Source organism: Triturus cristatus, chromosome 1_1, assembly GCF_964204655.1.
Source record: "Triturus cristatus chromosome 1_1, aTriCri1.1, whole genome shotgun sequence".
Lineage (NCBI taxonomy): Eukaryota > Metazoa > Chordata > Amphibia > Caudata > Salamandridae > Triturus > Triturus cristatus.
The window spans coordinates 386,484,970-386,511,129 of record NC_140579.1 but is presented as its reverse complement, the minus strand read 5'-3'; the positions used below and the strand labels follow the sequence as shown (position 1 = coordinate 386,511,129).

At 46.3% G+C, this 26,160-nt stretch overlaps 1 protein-coding gene across 4 annotated transcripts in view; it reads left to right on the top strand.

Annotated features, from left to right (window-relative positions):
• LOC146870265 (ras-related protein Rap-1A) overlaps positions 1-26,160 on the top strand; it is an 807,328-nt gene that overhangs the window by 629,146 nt on the left and 152,022 nt on the right. For all 4 annotated transcript variants that reach the window (XM_085632803.1, XM_085632843.1, XM_085632830.1 and 1 more), the window contains one exon: positions 4,020-4,160. In XM_085632803.1, the coding sequence (XP_085488929.1) occupies positions 4,020-4,160 (141 nt within the window). The remainder of the gene's footprint in view (positions 1-4,019; positions 4,161-26,160) is intronic.

Sequence of the window (26,160 nt, the reverse complement as noted above, 5' to 3'; positions counted from 1 at the left end):
TGCTCTCGCTGTGTTCTTTGTAAGCACATAATTCAGGCACAGGGCGGGTCCCAGCAGTAAGTACACGTGACCAAAGTAAGGGAGCATTTTCTTATTCCGACCCGAGTTATCCGTGTAATTTGATATGATTAATGTGATTCGTGTTCCTACCTTTGTCCTAAATTCTGTCCCTTCTGTAGGCTTTGCGCCCGGAACAAGTGTGTGATGTAGATATTGTATAGCGCCGATTGTCAAAACAGTTGGTCCTGAAACAGGCGCTTTAAAGAACATGTGCTCGCCAAGCATCCGCTGTTTATTTTTGCATCGCGCTTTCACTTTAGAGTGAAAGCGAGATGCAAAAATAAACACGCAGCGCCCTGTCTGCTTTTTTGTCGGGCCCAATCAGAGAGCTGGACTGGCGCGTGCATGGTACTGTATGTATGTTTTCCAAATGCTTCTCGCAGCTTCTTCCACTCAGCGCTGCGATGTGCAACAGTCCTGAAAACCCCAAAGCGAATAGAGGTCTGAGGTCAACCTGCTTTCTGCTCGTGCCCACTTCCAGGCGGAGTGAAATGTGCATTTTACTCCAGGTCTTGGCATAAATGCTTGTGGGAGACATTCAAACACCTCTCAAAAGTTAGCTAGAGTTAACGCCAGAATTATTACTTTTTGGGAATAGAAGTCCAGACTCAGATCCCTCTTATCCCCCAAGCGGCGAGTTTTGTTATGAAAGTGAAGGCCTTCTGAGGGGGGCACGATGAGTCAGGGAGGGCGCTGGGATCGTGACCTTCCTCGACAGGACCTGAGCCCGTCCACCCCCTTGTCTGGAAGAGCCATTTAAAGAAGAGCCAATTATTTGCTGTGCTCTTGTATCCTCCTTCCACTTCCGCTTTTCTACGTCAAAAGCGGAAATACACGGGAAGCCAATCAGAAATCCGTTTGGCCTTCGAGGAAATATTAAAGCCTTTTCACTTTACTCATAGCCTCTCATTTTTAGATGTTATATTTTCCCTTGTACTCTGCTGCAGTTGATTTATTTTGTACATAGCGCCAAGAAACCACTGGGAAATTATTAAAACCGCCTGCCACTTTTGCCGGAGGAATGCTCGCAACTGCCATTGTTTACCCCAGACCTCTCACTTCCGGGTGAAACGCTTCTCCGCTGACAGATTAAAGCGCTTCATGCGTGCTCTGGTGTGCCGCTACAGTGCGCGTGTTGGTGTGTACACAGTTCACTTCATACGGCCAGTGCAGACCAGCCTGTGCTCTTGGTGTTGTGCAAAGAACCATCACCTTGCCCCTCCCCCGCCCCCACAGCACGTCAGACAGCATTTTATGTGCCTGCGTATGCACAGCACGTCGTGTTTTTGTATAATACATTTTATTTATATAAGTGCTGCAGATGACATCGTTATGTGCAGTGCTTCGTGCCACTGACAACTTAACTTTCATGTCTAAGGGGAGCCCGTGCCAGTGGGGCGCGCATCTCACAGAGCGCCCGAGCTGCGTTCGGCGCTGCGGTTCACTAGGACACGCCCTGGACTCGCCTGTGACTGGAGGAAAGCAGGCGAGGGAGTCCAAGTAGGCCGTCCCAAAGAGCCAGAGGGGGTCAACATAGAAAGCTCTTTTCCAATGGCTGGTCACCGTTTAGCTAAACGGTGACGCCAGCCAATGGAAAAGAGGGGCGGGGCTTAAAGCCCTTTGCTGAAACTCCTCAAAGACCTTAAATCTCGCCGAGCGAGCTGCGCATGTGTGCAGCCACGCTAGCCAAAACATAAAAAATGAATATGACCTTGTTTCTTATTCCTGTCATTGTGGGTTTACAAAAAGTGATACATAAACAGTTTCAATAACAAATGTTCATGGTTAATTATGCAGTTAGGGCACACATTTAGTAATATGGAATTCGTCCAGTTCTGACCAAACGTCCAATAAAGTATTACCATTTCTTTTTATGAATATTTTGCCTATATATCCATTTTTCTGTTTCCATACCAGCCATCTGTAACTATCCTACCCATGCGTCACCTACCATCTTTTCATTCATCTAATCGCCAACATCCATTCATGTACTCATGCAGGTATCCATCCATCCATTCAGGCTTTCATTAATACAGCTATCATTCCACCAACCCAGCCATCCTAAACTACACCTCTGCTTTTTAAATGCTCACATTATCTAGATGGGAATCACATAATTCCACTACACACCATATATATCCACTGCACTCCATAACACACATATAAAACATAGTTACATGTACAACGCCAATAGCTCTAACTTTCAGAAAGGAGAGACCCTTTGCATTGCAAATGCTTGTTCCTAAACATGTAGGTAAACAGAACTAAAACAGTTAGATACGTCGTAGGTCTGAATTTTCACTAGGCTTGGTAGGCGCTTGCCAAAGATTTCCTGCACACATGGCGATACTAGACCAACCATGTTGCCCTTCTGATAAGGTGATAAATGGACGCACCTGCGCGCTACGAGAGGTACTAGATCTGATAACGATTTTAGCAGCTTACACAGCAACCCCACACATTTTCCTACTCCCTGCTGACGAGAGGCAACTACCTCGAAACACGTGTCCAGGGATGGCACACGCCACGCATACTTGCATTCACACTCGAGCATAGGTGTATCCGCCGACGCTGACCTTCAGGGACCATTTTCATTGGGGGAACACGCCTGGTAGGTGTAGCAGTGTGCGACCAATCTGGTTTAACTTGATAAATGGACTTTGTTCACACCAGTCCTATCTCGCCTTCTGCTCCCTTGGCTGCTAGAATGATATAGGGCATGCAGGCATCCGCTTCCTTTATATTCCTGTCACACCAGAGGAACCTGGAGGAGGTGCTCTGTGGGTTTCTTATGGGCAGAGTGTGTAGCATGGTGCCTTGTTGGCTGCTTAGCTGGCATATAGATAGAAACATTGCGTCCTGGCAGCTGCTGCCCAAGTGAGCCCAGCATAAATCATGTAAGCAAGGGAGTGGTTGTGTGTGGCGCACACATGACCAGAATTCATGTGTATTTCCATTATCTCCCGACTGTTGCTCTTTGTTGCCAGTGCCATTGGCTCTCATTAGAATGTACCCAAATGTAGACATGGTTATACCGGAGGTACAAAATCTTAGGCTTGTATCGTCCAGATTGCTTTACTTCCTTCAGAATGGGTATTAGCATGTGACCTTGGGAATAGAGGGTCGGCATCTGCACGTTTTTCCCCCACTTCGAGTTAAATGATGGGCCCTAATCTGCGCACATTTATCATCCTCTTGGAGTAGGTGGTAAATGCTTCAGTGGATTCTTGAAGGCCTGTCCTGTGGGTAGGCTGGAGTGGGGTGGATAAGAGCAGATTGGGTGAAGGGAGCATTTCATGCTCCCCTCAGTCCCTCCCCCTCCATTAAGAGCTAAAGGCCCATTTGAGATTGCCCTTAGTCACTACTGCTCTGCTGAAAAGTATGTACCTGATGCCTCTTGGTCTTGAATTGGTAATCCTGGACCTGAGACCATGGGTAAAGTTAGAATTGCTCTGAGTGGTATCTCACCTGGGGATACTCCTCGCAGTCATTCATAACTGGGACTGTAGTTTTATTTTTGTTTGGCCCATTTTTTTTCTTTTCTCCTATTGCTAATTCACCATAGTCACTTCTCTCTTGTCTCATCACCACCTTTTATTACTGCCACACTAACCGTTTTGCTACCTTCCATCTTTGGTGATTTGAATGTGAGGAATAATGTAAGACTGGGGTGGTAGTTCTCCCTCCAATATTCCCTATATCTCCCTACGGTTAATGGGGTCAAAAGCTCTGTAGTCTGTACCTCATATTAAATATTGACTTTTTGATGCACATCGCATAGTACTTATTTACTCTCCTAAATGTATAGGTATGTCTCTTAGAGTTCTGTTTTCCAGATGGCGTGCGAGCAGAGGGGTTATATTTTATTCCATTAATTTTCATAATGAATTATAAAGCTTTAACAAACTTCTTCTATTCAAGCAGTTTTCTCTTTGCTCATTGTTCGTCTTCTCTTTCAGGAGCAATTCACTGCAATGAGAGATCTGTACATGAAGAATGGCCAAGGGTTTGCACTAGTGTACTCTATCACAGCACAGTCCACGTTTAATGATCTGCAAGACCTACGAGAACAGATATTACGGGTGAAAGACACAGAAGATGTATGTCCTTTTCTTTTTTCACCAGAGGAAAACCTTTTTCTGTTAATGAGTATGTTCCTTTTTGAAGTTGTTTCATCCTCATGCACTGGTGGAAATCGTTTTTCATAGGCCGTTCACTAGGAATGAGGTTTAGCATACTCAATAAAAGTTTGGCAGTGTGGGCGTGGATTCTGAAGTCTTGTATATGTACCCCTCTGGCAGCACTTTTTAGGTCTTACTTCCTCAGTTAGCTATTAATGTCAAAATACTTGTGTGCAATCCTTACAGTGGGCTTTGGGTCATCTCATTGCTTTTCTTTGGTGATATTCATGTTAATCTCCTTTGTATGGTTGCTTCTTATTTGATAGCTTTCCTTCCTCTTCTTGTGTATTTCCATTATCTGAAAGCGTAGCATCTGTACCAAACTTTCTGATTGGTAGTCTTGTATCCTTTCACTGCTTGCCTTCAGCGAACAACTTTTTTTTTCTTTTGCTTTCCGTATGCCAGGAGGTGAACATGTGATTTCTTGAGCTCTCTGCCTATGGACTGCCTTCCCTACACATTTCACATCTGTGGACAATTTTACACTAAAGGGACTGGGGCAATACACTATCGCACCTAACACCTCCGTGGCAAGAATTAACTCAAAGTGCACGGAACCGGAAGATCAGCCCCTATCAACTTCCAATAAGGAACAACATCCTTAAACATAAGCAAGTCAAATGGCTCAAACAACAATTCAAATAATATGTAACCAGCTTCTGAAACTTATTCCCACAAGCCCTGAAAAACTTGGAACCGTGGAGTAAAAATAAAAGCTGGAACCACCCAATCAAGAATTGGCATGCTCCGGTTGAGCTTCAGAGGATGGCATGAAAAAGTTATTCTTAAGAAAAAGGATGTACCATTAATTTCATGATACCACATTATTATACTAAGAAGGGTCCACACATAAAGCCTTGAAGAGAAACGCATTGGCTACATTTGAAGTATAGAAAAGAAAAAAAACATTTTTTATAAATAGAATAATAAAAAAAAGAATATGAAAAAGAAGTATCTTCCAAACGAATTCAAGTGTTTGAATTATGTATAATGCGTGCTGAAAAAACTCCATCTGTGCTACATTTCACATCTGTGTTGCTTTCCCCCCACCTGGCTTGTTTGTTGCTTTCACTTTTTTCCCAATCCCTTTTATCTCTTATTTTCATTCTTTTCAGCTCTTTTGTTGCTTCCCCCTCCCTGCTCACTGTTTTGTAGTTGGAATATTTGGTGATCTACTGTGCTTTGTAATGTTCAGTTGCTGCTTCTCTCTTCCCCTTCTCCATTGCTTCTCTTCCCTGTTTTGGGTACAGCTGGTGCAATTTCCTAGCTAGCCTCTTTAATAAATCCTGCTCTTAGATGGCAGTCTGCCATCTTCGATCAATCGAAATTAAAAAAACAGGCTGCAGGTTTTTGACTCATAATAACATAATTGGTTGCCGGCATAGTGGTGCATACACATGCATATATCAAGCTAGGGCTGGCATAATTGGATTGTTTTATTTGCTTATGCTGTTAAACATCTGCCGCAAGCATTTTTCCTTTTTGCAGATGAACTCCACTGTGAGCAATAAGCATTGGCAAAGCCAGAAGTTTTATTAACCCTTTTAAAGGCGAGACACATTGATTTTGCCCATGTCTATTACTGTTACTTTGAAAACGATATGGAGCCCCTCTACTGGACCTGATTGAGCACCAAGTGTGATTAACTTTTTAGTGCAATATTGCAAGCTAAGCAGTTTTATATTTAGGAATTGTCTGTGAATTATTTTTAAAGTATATTGCTGTAATAAGAGTTGAATACACAACATTCTTTCCTTGACTTCTCTTCAAGTAGTGCATAAAACTTTTTGACTAATTTCTTTTGGTATATTTATGCTTCTTTGAACCACAACAGTTTTTCAATACGTTTATTAGTCCCGTGGTTCAGTGTCCTTTTATCAAGGGCATTTAATAACACCACTGCACTTTAGATATACATATGGTGAACAGTAGATTAAACGGCTATTATACTTGTCTGAGTGTTTCTTTAAAGCTTGTATTGAATTATTGTCCTCAGTTATGAATTCTGCCTTTGTTTTTATCGTACACTAATTTAATCATGTACATATTTTCGATGATTATGACATTAATTCTCATCTGATCAGTGATGAGCCAAAAAACATGTTTTGTTTTAGTTTCCTGGCAACTGCTTGCACTAAAACGGTTTCCGTTAAATATGATTAAAATGCGAGTCCCCTGTAGCGATAGATTTAGAAACTAGAATTGAATGTATACACATAGGTTCGTCTTTACGTAATCTACTCTTGTTTCTGTCCATCTCTAAACGGCACTCCGGTGACAATAGGTGTTTGCATAATATTTATTCAGATCTAGTAAACTTGATCTTTGCTCACGATTCTTGTATAGTTTGATCAGATTTAATGCCATGGGACTTTACATCTTTGTAAAACTTGCGTTTTACTTTGTCGGACCCGTCTCTCCAGTGCATCTTTTCTTGAGTCTCGTTTTCCTGTTTTTATCTTGAGGTCCATTGTAGGCTGCAATCAAAGTACACGGACTGTATAAATGAGAAGCCGGTTATGACAGCAGTTGATCGTTCCTCTGAGATAGCCACAGAATTCCATAATTGCCAACACGGACAGCTATATGGGAAACCTGCAGTTCTCCAGGGCAATGTGTGCGGTTGCCCTCTACAGTGTCAGAGTGAATCAGTTTGCAAGCAGTAACTGGAGACAGTTGGTTCCAGTGGAGATGAAAAGCTTCACCACTCTTATCTCTAGACTTGATTACGTTCCTCACCCGACCCCAAATTACCTGGCTTTTCCAGCAATTTCAGTATTTGGAAGACGCTGAACACTTCCAGAGTACAGCAGGCCAAGTTCATCAAGCCTTTTTTCCTTTGATATTAAAAAAAAAATAGTATGCATTTTGTTTTTCAAATCCCGTTGTTTCACTATGTGATTTCAGGCCTGTATTACCAGCAGAGCCCACACAAGATGTGTTATTTCAGTGTATTCTTAAAAGCAGTCTCATGCAGGAGATAACAGAAGAGCCCTGAAATTCTTTTTTTTTTAAATTTTTTTTTTTTATAAGAAACCTTTATTACACATTAAAAAGATACAAACAAGGGCCTACAACCACAAGGGCCGGCCGCTAGAAAGCTCGGGAGCCAGCAAGGCAACGCCATACATTCAAATGAGCGAGAAGCAAATGCTCCCGAAAGTTCGTAAGCACATATAACAGGCCGCGGCCACAGTCCAAGGGCGATCAAAAAGGACGGTTTCATATTTTCTATTAAAAAACAAACAATAACACACAAACAAGGCAATGAGAGTCCGAAATAGCAGCGTGCGCTCCCCAGGACGGGGGAAGATCCACGTTAACTGGAATAACTCTTGACAGGAGGTGGTAGTGGGGGGCGGCGGAGAAGAGGACAAAGCATACACAATTACGTAGAATGTGCGGCTAGGGGGACAAAGCGACGTCGGCCTCTCGCGGCAGAGGCGGAGCGCAGATATTTCCACGATACGAGTTCCATGGACCCCACACCTTAGTCCACCTCCCAGGCTTGCCTCTCGCCACATACACCGTCTTTTCCCTGAACATACACCAATCCATATTCTCCTTCCATACAGAAATCGTAGGCGGCCTCGGGGAACCCCACAATTGTGCGATATTGCGCTTAGCCACCATGTACCCCAAAGTCACCCACTGCGTCTGCGCCGCATTATAGTCATTTGGTTCCCAGACATTCAGCAAACACCTCCTGGCCTCTGGTAACAAAGCGACATGCGTGACCTCCTCCATTACAGTATGTACCCCGTTCCAAAATCGTACGACCGCCGAACATTCCCATAGGATATGAAGAAAGGTACCCAACAAGCCACAGCCACGCTTACACATTCCATCCCTCGAATAACCCATACGTATCAAACCAGGCCCTGTGACATACACTCTATGGAGTATCTTCAGCTGCACAAATCTAAGGCGGGTCGGGATCGCCACCTCTTTCGGGGAGGCCACCGCCGATACCCAATCCTCATCGTCCAGTTCCAATCCGTCGGCCGTCCACGCCTCCCGCAGATGGGTCAGCAAGTCCGTACGATCATTAATACGTTTTTTATAGATCAGAGAAATAGTGCTGTCGGGCACATAGCCATCTAACACCCTATCTTCCAACGGGGAATATTCTGGGATAGCAGCAACATCCGGAAAAACCGAACACAGCGCATGGTAGACCTGTGCATATCGGAAGTACTCCCTATCATTTAATTTGTATTCAGTTTTGAGCATTTCAAACGTTTTAAAGGACCCTTTCGCCCAGAGGTCACCCACCTTACTTATACCAATCATATCCCATTTCTCAAAGCCTTTCATTTTCCACAGACAACCCAAGCGCTGGGAGGCATACAACGGCGTCGCTCGAGTCAAGCGATCCCTCCACCCCATCGCAGCATTCGCCGCATGCCACACGCGTACCGCAACTTGCGTTGGTCCTGTCAACCGTGCATCCGGCGTCGCCGAATACAGTGCCCTATTGTAATCCCCGCCCGGAAGTAATAACTTATCCATCTCGAAGGCCGGATTCAAAGCAGGACCGTATATCCCGTGGTTCACCGCAGCCAACTGAGACGCCCAATAGTATCTTTTAATATCGGGGAGGGCAACACCCCCATCATACCAAGGCAATGTCAACTTGGCGAGAGCGATCCTCGGTCGCCCGTCCCAAAACAGTTGGCGCTGAAGACCCTCCACCTCACGGAAGTAACGGGCCGGCACGACATCTAGCGTATTTTGTAAAGCGTACAAGAAGCGAGGCAGCGACATCATTTTAAACAATGCCGCCCGTCCGAGCGGCGAGAGCGGAAGCCGTCGCCACCTCGCGACGTCGGCCTTCAATCGCTGGAGTGGAGGGAGAAGGTTTCGCTCATAGCGGACCGCGGGGTCCAGTGATATGAAGATTCCCAAATATTTGAACCCCAATGTAGCAATCTGAATAGGGCATCCCCGCGGCAGGAGGGGGGCCTCGCCTGAGAGGACGTAAACACATGACTTGGCCCAGTTGATAACCAGGCCAGAATTACGACCAAAGGAATTCAATACGTCCACCAATACAATTAGCGACTTTCGAGGAGAGGTGAGATACAAAAGGATGTCATCCGCATAAAGGGAGACACGGTCCTCAAATTCCGGCGTCCATCTAATGCCCCGCAACGACGGCTTCCAACGCAACCAGGCAGCGAGAGGTTCTAAAGAAAGTGCAAAGAGGAGGGGCGACAACGGACAGCCTTGTCGCGTACCTCTCCCCAGCACGAGGGGAGCCGACGCCCTACCATTCACCACAACCTGCGCCAATGGGTCAGCGTACAGTAATTTTACCCACCCAATGAATTCAGGGCCAAACCCGAACTTCGCTAACGCAGCCCAAATATAAGGCCACTCTCTAAAGTATCGAACGCCATGGTAGCGTCCAAAGACGCCAAGATGGCCGGCTCACGCATAAACTCCGCTCTAGCAAGCACGCCATGCAACCGCCTCAGGTTCAGGGCGGTATTACGATGAGGTATAAAACCGGACTGGTCCTGATGAATCAAGTCGCCCACGACCCGAACCAGACGATTGGCCAATACCTTAGCCAGTATTTTGGGTTCCGCGTTCAACAACGAGATAGGCCAGTAGGAGGCACAGCGGTCTCGCGGCTTCCCCTCTTTATGTATCACAACTATGGTGGCAAGACGTTGGTCAAGGGGGAGGGAGCCCGCCGCACGTGCAGCGAGGAACATGTCACGGAGATACGGTGCTATCTTATCTGGACGCAACTTATATAGTTCAATGGGGAGACCATTGGGACCCATGGCCTTACCAGAAGCGATCGAGCGAATGGCCAAAGCAATCTCATCCGGCGACAACTTCGCCTCCATCAATACGCTATCAGCTTCCGAGAGGGACGGCAATGCAATATCTCTAAGCAACAGACGAGAGTCCTCCTCCGAACGCCCAGAGACCGGAGAGTATACCCCACGGAAGTAATCCGCGAAGCAGTTAACAATTTCCACCGGGTCAGTCACACACACGCCATCCACTCTCTCCACAACCGGCACCACTCTACTCGCTCTCTCCTTCTTGTCCAACCAAGCAATCAACTTTCTGGCCTGATCTCCCACATCATACAGTTGTCCTTGTTGCTCTCTACTCATCCTTTTAGCAGCATCTGTGACCAGCGCTCTATAATCTGACTGTTTAAGGCTGAGAACGTACAATTTCTCATCCGTAACACCCCGCTCCAAATCCCCCTCCATCTCAGCGATGTCAGTTTCCAGGCGAACCACCTCTTCCCTCCCGCACCTCCTAGCATGGGAAATAAGAGACAAGGCATGCCCCCGGATCACCGTTTTATAACCTTCCCATAGGGAGACAGCAGACGACACTGACTCTACATTATCGTCGAAGTAGTGATCAATGGACTCAACCAGTTCCGCGCGAATATTAGGGTTACGTAAATACCAGGGGTTAATTGGCGCTACTCTTCCCTCCGCCCCAGGAACAACCTCCATCTGCAAAAATAGAGGGGAATGGTAAAAATACCTCGGTCCAAATGACGCACCTCCCCGATCATTCCAGCCTGGAACGCCGGCATAAGTATATAATCAAGTCTCGAGACTCCCGTGGCCCCCGAATGGAAGGTGTATTGCGCCTGCCCCGGGTGCATCAGTCTCCAGCAATCTATAAGTCCTAAAGTATCTAGAAAGCCACCCAGCCAGGCCTGGGCTCTAGGGAGATCCCTTGGGGGGGGTGACGGTCCTCTATACCGGATACAACAGCGTTAAAATCACCCCCTAACACCAGAACCCCCCCAGGGAGTCTCAGGACCAAACGCCCCAAATTGGCAAATGTAGCCGTCTGCAATCCCGGTGGCACATAGACAGCAACGAGCGAAACAGTTCTACCCTCCCATCTCCCCACCAATGCTGCATATCGCCCTCTATCATCGTGGAGCACCTCGTCCACCTCCAACGGGAGAGAGGCCCTGACCAAGATACCAACTCCCCTAGAGCCAGAAGTGAAACCAGAGTGAACAGCAAGGCGATAGCCCCGCCTATTCAGGGCATGGAAGGAGTTCCCGATCAGATGTGTCTCCTGCAGGAAATCAATGTCGGGCGAGTTCCGTTTCAAAAACTGCAACACCACCCCGCGCTTGATCCTATCCCCCAGTCCGTTCACATTCCACGAAAGTATTCTCAAACCCTTACCCCCACCCCGCTCCCGTGCATGATGCCCACATCCCGGAGAACACAACCAGGACAAATCAGCAGCTAACCTCACATTGCCTTGTGAAACAAACAAACAGTCCCCAACACCCCCCCTCCCCCACAATATCCAAACCACAACTCCCCCCTCCCTGCACCCCTGCTTGAGCCCAAACAGCCGCCCCAACTTGCAGTGTGCCTGTCGCCCTAACATATACTGAACCACAAAAAGAACCCCTGAAGGAGGAAAGGGCCCCAATATGCTCTCCACAACCTCCGAGCATTTGAAGGGCATATTTCACCAAACTTGAGTCCCATAGAGCTAAGGTACAAAACGTCACCAGCCTAGTCCATCACCGGGAACCAGAGTTCTAGTCCTGTTCCGCCGAACCCTCGCCACTCTCCGCCGGCTGACCATCCCGATCTTGACTCCGAGGCAGGGTATCCAACCAGTCTCCAACCGCCTCCGGCCGGTCAAAGAAGTGCGAGCGATCCTCGAACTCAACCCGCAACCTGGCCGGAAATAGCATCGCATACTTCAGCTCCATGTCCCTCAAGCGCCGTTTGAAGAATCCCAGTCGTTGTTTTTGGACCGCTTGCGTAAAGTCTGGATAGAAGCTGACGTTAGAGTTGTCAAATTTCAGCGGCCCAGTCACCCTCGACGCCTGAAGGATAGCATCTCTGTCCCGAAAATTAAAAAGTCGGGCAATTATAGGCCGCGGGGGAGCACCCACTTTCGGCGCACCACCCGGAATTCTGTGAGCCCGCTCCACCGCAAAGAATTTGCTCAGCCCCTTGGGTGCGAGATGGTTGACCACCAGATCCTCCACAAAAAGGTCAGCAGCAGGGTTCTCCGATCGTTCCGGTACCCCAATTATACGAACATTGTTCCGCCTGGCCCTGCTTTCGGAATCCTCAAGTCGACGGTCAGTTAGGTCACTGGCCAGCCGTAACCTACGAACCTCCGTTTGCAGGGCGGCCACGTCCACAGTTAGGCTCGACGCTGTTTGGTTCAAAGCATTGACCCGCTCATTCGTTTTAGACAGATCCGCCCTGACCAGATTGACATCGATCAGGACCGCATCCAATTTACGAGCCAGGGTATCAAACTGCTGACCCACTGCAGCCTTCATCTCCTCAATGGCGCCCATGATGTCTATCAAAGTCAAGTCAGCAGATAGGCCCGAGACATCCTTGGACCGTTCCGGCGATTTATGCGACCCACCAGGGGATCCCTTTGTCTGCGCATAGCGGTCCATGTTATTAGCCTGGGTGTAAACTCCCCGCCGGGTATTCTTGGGTTTCTGCTTATCTCCGTCCAGCCTCGCCGCCATCGTCCGGTGACCACGGAGATCGGCACCTGCCAGCCCAGGAGTAGGGACCAGACAGCTAATTCAAGGGACCACAGCCGTCACGGACTGTAGCCTGTGTATAGTCCGAGATCCAGGCCAAACACACCACCATCTACGCTCCTCTGGAACATCAAGGTCCCGCAGCCGATGTCAGCAAACAGGTTCGAAAACGAAAGTGAAAGTGCGGGGTACGTGACAGGCCAGGCCCTGCATGCCGCTGTTGTTCACTTCGTACCCGGGCACCTCACCAACTCGAGTTCGGGACCAAGGCAGGAGCAGGCCGTAAACTTCAGATCGCAACCATTCCGGTTCCCCGAGCCCGATTTGAATTTGGAGAACGGATGGCACCTCAGCTCAAACTCATCAACAAAAGCCCGTCGACAAAACCAGGATTAATTCAGGATAGACGTGGGAGGTTGCGGAGGCCCTCGGGAGCCTTGAGCCTACGCGGCCATCTTGGTTACGCGCTAGGCTCCTCCCAGCCCTGAAATTCTTGATTGTGCGTCAGCTGTCTCAGTACAGCATCGTTTGGGAGTTTGTAGTGCAATCGGAGTTAAAATGGTCAAACCGATCCTGTTTCTTCTCGGTACAATTTTCTCATTAGAAAAATAGCCCTAACAGGTACCCCTACCTATACTTGCATTTTGGAATGGAGGACACCCATAACTGAAAGCCCTCTTTGTTCACCTTGTACCAACTGAGTTTAATGCACTTAAGATCAGGATCACTTAGATGTATAGAAGAATGGTTGACTCCCTGTGTTGTTCGCTAGCACACACACACTAGGCTGCCTTTGGAATTCATTCTGTACTTTTGCATCTACCATCGAGATTAGAAAGACACCTAATGCCACGGCGAAGGAGACTATTGCATTAAAATGTGGACTCTAAGGACAAGTATCTGTATTGAGTCTTAGCGTTATAAAGCAGAGCTATAGTTGTGCATCGAATTTTCATTGTACTCCCCTCTAACAGCCACACACGTTTCTATGATCATACCGAAAATAATCCTTACTAGAATGATGGACTTGACCTTTTCTTTGACAATTTAATTCTGCTATGGCTTTTCTGGAAAGCAGTGTATTGATGTGCTCAAATTTCCTGCTCGTACGAGAAGATGCTCCTACCTGCAACTGGAAGACCACAAATAGTATCTACACTGCACGTTTCGGTTGTATGGTTGTTGTGGGAGACTTTTTGGAATTTCAATGATGGCTGATTCCAGATGCTTTCAAGATATATGTTGAACTCCCAGAAGACAACATATTCCCAGTGAAATAAGAAAGGTGTACTGCTACTACCTACGGACATAAGATGAAACATTTGATCTTGCGTACATTTCTACTTATGGCTTTCCAAAAACAATTTTGGACTTAAATCAAATCATTTGGGCATAGTCCATCATTCAAAGTTTGTCTTTGCTCAATGTTTCTGCTCTAACTTTCTTTGTTTCAAAGGGTTGCCTACAGTGTTTACCACTGCTGAACGCACATCATTCATGGCTACTGGGTTAAGTTTAGAATATTACGATCATAATAGGTTGAGGCCCATTCAAAGAAGTGAGGAGATTAGAGTTTTTGGTATTTGATTTTCCCTAATTGGATGGGACAAATACATTAAAGAACCTTTTAATTGCTAACTTGTACCCAACATTGACAATGCTGCGTTTAAGTACCTTGCTCATTCATAGTTTGTCCAGTAGAGACTGAGGCCTGTGATTATAGTGGACACCAGCCAACACCTTTCGGTCTGGAAAAACAACAAACCAACATTGCGGAAAACTTTATTTCAGTAGGTTTGTTCCTAGTTGTGCTGGTATGAGTTTCATATCTTCCTGTACCTGTTTCATCGCCCTAGCTCATCAAACCGTTTCCAAGTTTCCACTGGCTGCAAACTTTCGATGAATTACTGCTTTGCCACTCTAGAATGATTCTCTCAGTAACCAAAGCATTGATCTTTAGGACTGAATGAAAGCAGAAAACTAACACTAGTCTGCCTCTGCTTCTCGATAGCATTCAGTGATGATAGTGACAAGTGACACCATCTTCTAAAATGCCATGAAATGCATGATAGAACTAAGTTGTGCTGCCTTAACTTGGGTCCAGGTTTTCTGAAACTGTTGGTAAAGTCTTGTGGGGAAGTACAAGCCCTCCAGTGATTTTTTGATATATATATATATATATATATATATATATATATATATATATATATATATATATATATATATATATATATATATACATATACAGAGGCCTATTCTCTCCTCTTGCACTTTATTGTCCCTAAGAGTGGAACTAATACGCTTTTCACCTCTGTAGTGCAGTGTCTAGCATGTTTCCTCCTCGAAATTAAATGCTGCTCAAATTTGGTTTGCATGTAGCACCTCAAAAGAACTGCTTAAATGGGCCCAAATGCATGCGTGTGGAAATCAGTCATATTTCACCTCATCTAGTATCTCTGCACACAGCCTAGTCCACTTTATTCAACTAAAATTTGAGGCTCATCTTGCATGTTTTTCTCAGAGCCCATACCGACAAGATAATACTCATTGGTTTCCGTGTCTTGACCTCTATTTACAAGATGCCACCCATCACCAGGGAGACTCCACCAAGGGCACACATACCCTCATCCTTACTAAACTCCTACATTTTATTTTCGTTTCCGACATGCAGCATCTTCAATATGTGAAAGACTTAACAACAAGACTTAGTTTCACAACATGGCTATTGGAACACTTTTGCCAAGCCACGTGCCTATGTTCACTGACTTCCATAATCTTAAGGAAAACAATTTATTGGCAGCAATTTCCATCCATATACAGTTCATTACAGACAGCCCTTCTTTCACAGGCCCAAAACTTCATCTGTGAATATCCTTTAGCTGCTCATTTAACAGGTTTCCTAAAGTTTTAAAAGCTAATTTTAAGTCCCATCCTTTCTAAATCCCACATGCCATTATTAGCAAAACCCTGTTGAAATTAACTACATTCCATTTGTACTAGAATAATACAAGACTCTTCGCCTGTATAAAGGTTACTGCGAGCCTCCACTGCACTATAGTTTACCTTAAGTAATGTCATCTTAAATTTACTGTCATGTCTGCTGCAAAGCCAGAATGATACACCACAGTGAAGTGTTTTATCACTCTGTGGCATTTTACACTAAGAGGAAAAAATGAACATGCTAAATAGGATCAGTTATAGACTAGTTATGAACACTAGATTTGGTCTGCATTTTGCTTTTTCTAAGATTGACTCCATCATTGATAAGAGAGCATCCTACTTGGAAAACTTGCAGTCACATATGTTTGGATGTTCCAGGGAGCTTTTGCCCGTACAACACTTTACACCGCTTTTGCCCTCATTATGAGTACTGCAGATGTGTGCAGAGACACTGGAGGGCCAGAATTTCTTATTCTGGCTGGTATTCCTGCACCAAAGTCCTTCGTTTACAGGCGTTCTCCTTGAAATGGTGACCCTGGAGTTCTTTGCCTGCCTTTGTACTTTATTCCTTGCCTCCCACAAGAAGGCCAACAATATCACGCCTGTTCAGAGCCTGCAGAACGTGTCTAGGGGTGTGGAATAAAGTAAAATATCTACTTGTCCATGGGACAGGTTGCTTCATAAATAGACTTGTCCAGTAAAACAAATCCACTTGTTCCTTTGGTGCGATGTAGTGCAGTGACGACAAATGGAAGCAATCTCCTTATATAAGAGGTCTAATAATAGCCTCTGATTATGCCAGGGCTTAAACTATGGTAGGGTTTTGTCACCTTTGTACAGATCTAAATATTGGTCCTAAAAGTAGCGGTATGCAATTAGTTTCATGGTTGGGATGCCCTTTTGAGTCTGTGCAAACCCAGTAGCTTGCATGTTTGGGGGTTTCACCATCTCTTTTCTAATTGTTTCCCATACTGAAACAGGTTGGAAATGCACTCTTGGCAAGGGCAGCAGTAAAACGTCTTCCACAGTTTGATAAACAGTGGTTGGTGGGAACATGAACTTTTGCATGAGCAAATCTACACATGCATATTTGCTAGTGTTAAAATGGAGTTCACAAATATTTTCTAGGAGTACGATTTCATTGCCTACTTATGTAAATTCCGGTTAATTCATGAAAGCTGTAAGTCTGCACTAATTGAAGGACATACACCACTGGTGCGCTTTTGTGACTCTTTAAGATTTGGATCCTTAAGTAGTTCTGACCTTTCGTTTTTATTAAAATCCATCTGTCCATCGGCAGGCTCCACTGAGAGTGACCGCATTCTGTGTGTTTTCTTTTTTTTTTTTTACACAACGAGCATATCGGCACACATAGTAGTTTTGTTCAGTGCCAGGAACTACTGTAGCTTCATATTGGTAAACTTTGCAAACGTGTGTACACATCTTTACACTGGAGTGTACAACATTTCCTTAAAGAGCTCACCCTATTGATAAAGGCTTTGTATCAGTGATTCATGAATAAAAGTTTTAACAGCCTTAACAAAAACTTAATACCTTAACTGCAGACAATGCCCTTACCTGATCCATAATGTGGTATTGTAAACTTGTGGCCAAAGGATTTGTTCTGCAGGGGTTTGGGCCTACCTGTCCCAACGACAAACATGAAAACCTGTTGTCCTTGACCCCAAACAATATGTCCTGGGTGTCTGACCCAAGGGATTCTACACCCCTGCCTGTCAGGAAAAGAGACTTTGGGTATCAGGGGATTGTGGTTTAGGGATTGTGAGTTAGGGCTGGGTTATGTTTTCACGGGGATAGCATTGTTCTGCATGGGCTGGGCGGGCCAGGTTGTGGTACTGCCCACGACTGATTCCGTGTCTTTGCTTTGCTTGCACCTGATACATATATGCTCCTGATGTAATTATGATCTGTTTGAGCCCTCCATTACCAGGCCCAAAGACACAGTATGAATGAATGAATGAATGAATGAAATAAAATGTATAAAGCGCAATGGCTACCCTGAGGCCTCCCAGCGCTACGGACAGCACAGCCATGAACCGGGCAGGGGAGAGTTAGATACAGTTTCTGTAGAGCCAAGTTTTTAAAAGCCTCTGAAAGGCAAGCAGATTGGGTTTCTGTGGAAGAGAGGGAGGGAGTTCCAGAGAGTAGATGCATTATAGGTGAAGGATCGTCCGCCACATCTAGCTCTACTTATTTTGTTGGGACGTGAACGGAAGGCGGTTGCAAAGCAGAGGTCCCTCCTGGGTTGGTAGGGGATAATCAAAGATTGGATGACAGAAGGGCCATTCTTCCAGAAGGCTTTCTGAGCCAGACACATGGCTTTAAACTGGATTCCTTCTCTGATCAGCAGCCAGTGCAAGGTCTTCAGGGCTGGTTTCGCAGACTGTCGCCGAGAGATCTGTAGAAGCAGGCGAGCAGCATAGTTTTGAATATTCTGGAGCCTGCTGATGGTAAATTGAGGGGCACCCAGATAGAGGGCATTCCCATAGTCCAGGCGAGAAAGAATGAGCACCTGGACCATGATCCTTCTGGCCTGGGATGGGAGAAGGGGAAGGATCTTACGCAACAGTAGGCTATCCCTAGTGGCCGGATGCATTGTTTGTAGCATGTGTGGCCATAGATGCACCTGCTCTGCATACTTCTGCCATCTAGTGTTGGGCTCGGACCATTACAACTTGTTTTTCTTTGAAGAAGTATTTTGGGTCACAAGGTTCCTCCTCTGGGTTTGGATGTGCATGGGCACCAACTCTATTGTTGGATTTTTTGTTCCCCGTCATCAGATTTGGACATGATTCAGCGAGCTCCCGGTCTAGACTAGTTTGTTGGTTCCCATTGCGGCCGCAGAGTCTGTTCCCTTCCAGCCCGTGTGAGAACAATCTTAAACACATTTTCGTCATGATTCCTCAAGCCCATTGTCGTCGTACAACCAGGCCTCTTTGACTTTTGTGCCACTGTGTGCTCCAGACTACCCTTCGGAGAATGAGCATCCAAGGTAATTGAACAGACGCTCTTCAAGAGATGCCAGCAGTGCTACTCTAAATACCCATGGGCTGGCCTCCACACCGTCTGCAAACTTTGTCTTGTGCCAGATATGACGAGAGCTACTGTGACTGTTCTGTATGTCGCAGCAAGACTTGCCAGTGCCGAGACAGATAGTGGGCCCCACAGCAGAATGACCAAATCCTTTGCGGAGATACCGGATATCTTTGTTGAGACTGATCCCCTTGGCACAGAAGAAGAGGGCATTGGGTGAGTCGCCCGTTCTTTCAGCGCACCAGCCAAGTTCTCAGTAAATAGACTCCAATATCTTGGAGGCAGACAAGGAGGAACTCATGGAGGAAGAAGAGCAGGCTCCACGAGAACGCTCCATCTACCTCGCTCGATTCTGGTTCATGCCTCAAGTTCATGTCTCGTGGGAGTACTGTTGTCACCCTTCGCTGCTATTTTCTAGTGTGCCACCACCGGACAAGCCCTTTGGGCACCTACCTATGCTTGTATTTTTGGAATAAAGAGGTCCTGCATAACAAAGCTTTTTTTCTCACTTCTTACCAATGTGGTTTAATGCTTTAAAAATCATGAACACTTACATTTATAGAAGAATGGTTGGCTCACTGTTGCTAGCGGAAATACATACATGTAAGGCTGCCTTTAGAATACACACAGTATTTTTGCACCCATCAATGAGCTTAAGAAGAAACCTAGTCCCACAGACTGACACTATTGCGCTAAAATGCAGACGCTATAAAAACAAGTCAATATATCTCTACTGAGCCCTAACTTTATTAAGCAGTGCAGTAGTTGTGTGTGAAAAATGCATTGCCTCCCCTGTAACAACCACACAATATAGGGGAGAAAAGACTTCCAAGAGCCTTGAACATCGGCTGCCTTGGAGTCTGAGGACACTTGGTGCCGAAACTAACTTCAGACCTGAGACTGGCTCTCTATGTTTCGGAATAACCCATGCTCAAGAGGCTGCATTAGAGCCTAATGAATAATCCACCTTCGCACAGGCAAGATGTCTGCCTTGGAGAAGACCCATGCCAAAGAAACAGACTTGCCTATGAGGCCCTGCCATCATACACTTCTGTGCCCCTTTTGTCTTTGGCCCTCTTGCCAGGCACCACCTCTTCTCTGCCGCCACCACTACCACTTTCGCCTCAACCTCTCCCTTACCTCATATGCTTTCACCACAGGGTCTTTGGAGTCATACTCCAATAATGACAGTCCTAGCTCTTATTCCTCAGCCGAAGACTTAGTCCGAGCCTACTCGGGTACCTCAGAGGATCTGTGGGAGGATTACTATATAGCCCCTCAAACATAACCTGATCTAGAACATGTCCTTGCCATGGCCTCCCCGCCAAATGACACCACGGCGTATTACAGCGTCATTCAGTGCGCAGCCGCTTATCATAAGATAGAGATGTGCGCTACCCCCGAAGATCACTTCCTAGAAGAAACTATGCAATGCCTCTTAATGCAATGATTAAGTCCGCCCCTGAGGTCTTCAAGGAGCCATTGAAACCTTCCGTGGTGAAACCATGCATTGAAAAGGAATATAAGCCATTACCCTCTGATTCGCTCTATTTCCAGGGTCATGCCGCACTAGACTCATTAGTGGTTATGACTGCTAGGAAGAGGGCAGCAGCACAGGCCGATACGGATGCTCTGCCTCCTGATAAGGAAAGCAAGCAGATTGATGCTGCAAGTGCAGCCACACACTGGCGCCTTGCCGGTTCTGTAGGCCTCCTGTCTCACTACGATAGAGCCCATTGGGAGGAGATGGAGGGCTCCTTCTGCATCCTCCCGATTGGTATTGCAAGCAAGGGGCAAAAGTAGTGGATGACGTTAGGGCTATTTTCAATGTCATCATTAGGTTGCACTAAATGGGGCAGATACCGGGGGTGGGGGGGTCAACATCTTAGTCATTCTTCGGTGCCACGCTTGGCTCAATGTGTCTGGCTTCAAGATGGAGGTTCAACAGCACTTGGTCAACTTGCTTTTCGAAGACCTGTTCAGACTTCAGGGCTCGAAAAATCCTCTCGCATTTGCGAGCCAGATTCAATTAGTACGAGCTATTTTTAGGTCCTACTCGCCCTTTCTGGGGAGTAGGAAGACAAACTGACTTTTGACCTCTGTCTCTGAAAGCAGAGGAAATGTGACAAGATAGCAAGATTTAAAGGAATCTTTGTTGCTCACCAAGTGAATGAGCAATAAAAATGCCTTTTAATCTTGTTAACTTGTCACATTTGCTCTGCTTCCAGAAACTGAGGTCAAGTGAATTTCAGTTAGGTAGAGTACATTTTTTAGGTTACTAGACCTGCAGGTCTAGTAAAAAGTAAATGATTTTTCGAGCCCTGCCATGCTTGAGAAGATCAAGGAAGACACAGCAGCATTCAATCCCAGCCCTCCCATTGACAGTAACAGGGATGTCACCCACAGGGTGGCAGGCGTTTCATACGAGGTTCCTTCAGAGGAAATGGTTTCAAGGGCCATAGTAGAGGCTTCCCTCGTAAGGGAGCCTCTACCTCTAAAATCTCTCTCCTCTCTCTCCCCTCTATCCTCTATCCTCTCTCCTCTCTCCTCTCTCTCCTCCCTCTCCTCTCTCCCTCTCTCTCCGTCATACAACACCTGTCGGGAGGCAGACTTAGAGGTTCCTTCCCCGCTGGGAAGAGATCCCCACAAACCAATTGGTTCAAGCCATCACCAGGCACAGCTACTGCCTAATTGCTAAAGCTCATCTCAATACCCACCAAACAGTCCACAACCTCTGCCCAGTACATCGCCTGTTTCTGCAAGAGATATAGAGCCAGTGCCCCATCAGGACAAAAATGCCTACGTCCTGTACTCATTCCCAAGAAGGATGGATCCCTTAGACCAATCCTCTACCTCTGTCCTCTCAACATATATATCTTGTCAGAACATTTCTACATGATCACCTTACAGTATGTCATCCCCTACTGCAGCAAGGCAAATTCATGGCCCCACAAGACTTGAAGGATGCCTACTTTCACAACCTGTTCCATCCAGCTCATCAACACTACCTTCACTTCGTGGTAAGCGGTCAAGACTACCACTTAAAGGTACTACCATTAGCAGTTGTATCTGCTCAGCTCAGGAGGGAAGGTGGTCACGTTTTTCCCTACCTCGATGATTGACTGTTCAAGAACCCAAGCAGACAGGAGTGCTTGATCCACACTCAGACCTCAATCTTCCTGATGCACAGCCTGGGATTCACAGCGAATGCCACCAAGTCACACATAGAGCCACATCAAATTCAACTCTCATTAGGTTCAGCACTCAACTCTGTAACGGGCAAAGCCTTTCCCAGCGCCCAAAGAATGCAGGCATTCCAGCAGCTTCTCCCTCTTTTCAGACACTCAATCCAATGCCAGTTTGAACATTAATGCACCTTCTGGGAATTATGGCTTAACGCATTCCCATAGTGCCCCATGTCAGACTATATATGTGCCTGCTTCAGGAATGCCTTTCAAGCCTGTGGTCACAAGTTGAGGGTCAGTTGGACATTCTAGTGTTAAGGGCCAGCACCCATCACTGTCTACAGTGGTGAAACCGCAACAATCTGTTGCAGGGCTGGCCTTTTGCAGACCCAGTTCTGCAAGTGACTGTGAGAAGTTGGCCTGGTATATGCTGGTCACTAGTTAAAGTGGCCACCTTGCACCAGTACAATTCGACACTTATGGTAGATAGGTTTAAAACAACCCCTAGTGGTAGCTGTGGAGAGCAGCCTTCAGGCTAAGTCTTTAGAGGAATGTAAAGCAGCTTGTTTTACCTTATCTCTTGAATCACTAAATGAAAGGACACCACACAGGTATATATATAAAATCTATATGTATTTATTTCTAACACACTCTACTAATCTCTTTATGAGATTAGAAGTCAAGGACATATGCACAAATCAACGTTTCACAACAAATTAAGCACTTATATGGCTGGGGCCCTAGGGGCGTACCAGACCATATACTAAAGAGGTATAAGAATATCGACTTGAGAAGAGACAAGGCCTAGGGCCTTCAGGAGCGCTGGTGCCTCACTAATCCACCCAAGGCAGGTAAGTAAAGGACCCAGGGAGACGCATGCAGTGTGAGAACACAGCCGCGGATCCCAATAGACTTCAATGGAGCAAGTCGCGGTTGGAATTTTAAAGTTTTAGGATACTTCTCTTCTTGTAGCATTTGTCATTTCACCAACCAGACAAAAACTCTTGATCAGGAACCAGGCAAGACCTGGACACAGCGTACCCACACCAATTGCAACTCGACTAATGTAGTGTATTTGATCACCTGTCGTGTGGACTACGCTACGTTGGCATGACCTTACGCAAAATCAAACTACGAATAGGTGAACATCGAAGTAATATCCGCTGTGGGAGAATCACAACCAAACTTAGTGATCACTACATGCTACACAAACACACCGCCAATGACCTTAGGTGGACCATAATTGAGCAAGTAGACGCAGAACGCAACACCCAGAAAATCCTTTTTGAGAAGGAACAGAGGTGGGTGTACCGGCTGGACACATCACCAGGGCTTAAACGACAACATTCCCTGGTCCTCTGTATTGCATCACTAACTAGTGAACTTTCTGCTAAATGCCATTCTTGACCCTTGCTGATACTCCCTCTCCCTCCTTGGAGGAAGCATGGCCAACTATCTATAGTCTGTCACATGTGAAATTCTCTTGAAGGTACTCCTTCTATACCAACTATATTCTAAGAAAATTCCTCTTTCCGTTAAACTTCCGGGTTTTAGCTTTTAGTTTTCATATTTTTGTATTTTATTTGGTTATCTTGGTGCCCGGCAATTCATACTGCAGCCATAACAGTAAAACCCTCTTTCTCTCTTTGCTCCCCTCACCCTACTCTGCACCTGGTACTCAGGAACCCTTTTACCTTCTCAAGAGCCCTTCTCTGTTGCACCACTAGCGCATCATGGGCACATCATACCATGCAAACATTCCAAAAACTCAATATCCGTGATGTCCCCACGTTGTGAACTACATAATTGCGTGCGACTATCACCGGTAAATATAACCGGAATCTTATTCGATATCTAGTGTAACAAGTGGAGAGGTGTGGCTCACTAGTTAGAGGCGGCAGACCCGTAAGCAGAGAATCGGCCAGGGACCAGGGTTCAATTCCCGACGCGGCAGGGTCATGGACCAGGATCAAAACGGACTCGATAATTCTCGCCTCGGTACCTACTCTAACCAGGAACACACTCGGCAACTCTGGGCATTAAGCTTGCCTCATCTCTACAACGGCCCCCCACAGACGCCGGGGATGCCTGGTTTCACCTTGGAGATACCCAGAAAGGGACCATCTCACAGGGATAGCCAGGACGGGTTCCCCAGCGGTCTACAGCGCCGGGACGCCCCGTTGCTGGGGCAGCTGTGCGCTTTACAAGTCTACAACATTTACATTTACATTTATTTACAAATGACCTCTTATGCGCTGAACATATGCTCTATTTTCTAACAGAGCAAAGAGTCTCTCTGTTCCCTTGACTACGAACACTCCGTTCGTATCTTCGCTTTTGATTAGTCACAATGCAGTTCGGGCTGTTCCATACAACACTATTGGCTCCTGCATTGTAGACGTCATCACGCCCTCAGTGGGCACGCCCCCTTCGTAACCACACCCCCCACCCTCGCGTCTTGAGCGTGAGGCAGGGTTTCTTTCGTTTAAAGCTCACCGGCCCCCCCTCTCATTCACCATCGGGGTCCGGTTTCAGAGGTTCTGCTAAGGTGCCATGCGGGTGCCAAGCTTAGCGGGCGTGAGTTCCAACGACCCCAGGATCTTAGCTAAGTAACGCGCGCCTGCCTTTTTGCTTATGATTTATTTACCTTCCCCCCCCCCCTTTGCTCTCTCCCTGTTCGTTTTCTTTCTAGGGTGTGCCATTGTAGCTTCCACCCCCCTCCCGAGACCCATGGTGTAGTGACTTTCTACACCTAAAGTGAGATATTATTTAAACTATGTATGCCTAGTGCCCATCAACACTTTGTGTTTATTTCTCTACGCATAGTGCTTTTGTCACATTGAATTTGCCATAATGTTACTCTCTGTCTTGGGCCATTTATATTAGTGTATGTTTTACGGTTATTGACACAATTTATCTACAGCGTGTGAGCACTCTCTGATATCATAAATAGCACAATATAGTTCAGCGCTAAGGCTTAAGTGCACCACGCAGAGCACATTCTACTGTACATGTTTCGTCGACAAACCGGCAAGGCCATGTCTAATCCTTACATGTATGTCTTTCTTTTTCGATGGTCCTTGTCTTTTTGTTTATTACCCAGAATAAACTCGGTTCCTCTCCATTGCGGGAGTCACCAGAAAACACTCTTTTCATATTTTTTCTCACAATTTTGATTTTTCACGAAATTGTTTTCACATCTATAACCCCAGGTTAGGGTGGACCTTAGCGCGCCCACACCGCCGGGGTTACACACACATTTAAGGTCCTGACGAATGCCTGTTATAATTAACACATAGGCTGAAACATGTTGACCACACTGAAGTGACCTGGCTGAACAATTTATTCAGTCCATATGTCCATCTACTTGTTTTTTTATGTCTGTTTGACTACCATTAAAAATTTTTTTGTAGATACAAACAGTACATTTTTAAATCACTACACACCACGCACAAAAAAAACAGCTCCTCAGTAGTTCTGGCGTCGTACCACACCGGGGTGGCATTCGGCCTCTCCCGGTGGGGCCCGATGATGAAGCAGGTCACCAACCAGGTTGGTGAGTGAGGGCTTTCTAAAGAAACCAAAAAGGTTTCTATGAAGCATGTCACCAACCAGGTTGGTGAGTGAGGGCTTTCTAAAGAAACCAAAAAGGTTTCTACAGTAGTGCTCTTCAGCTAATCCTAAGGCACACTCTCTTGTTGTTTTGATTGTACTTCAGGAGAGTCTACAAGCAAGTCACTTACAGGGTAAGTAGTTCTAGAGCAAACACCCACAAGAGCACCGTAGTGCTGGAGTTACCTCACCCAGGGAAGCCGGGTGCATAGTTGTCTTTTGGTGTCTGGTCGCGGCGTCGTTTTCAATGGGAGCCAAAGAAGACTTGCTGCTTGTGAAGACAGGAGAAGTGTCTGGTGGAATCCAAGGCTGGATTCAGAAGAAGGAAGACCTGAAAGCAGAGGGGACCGCATTCAAAGTCACTTGCCAGTGACCCGGGGCCAGGAAGCTGGATGCCCATAGTAGTCGGGTGATTTCAGGTGATCATGGGTGTCTTGACTCTTCAGCCACGAGGTCCAGGAGGCGTCGACGACGACCACGAGCTGGATTCAGCGTGTCCCACGAAGTCTGCAGCTTACTGAGGTGTCGGCAACCGGATTGGAGCCAACAAGCCTTGGCAACAGCAAGTCTCGTGGAAAGTGAAGAAAGT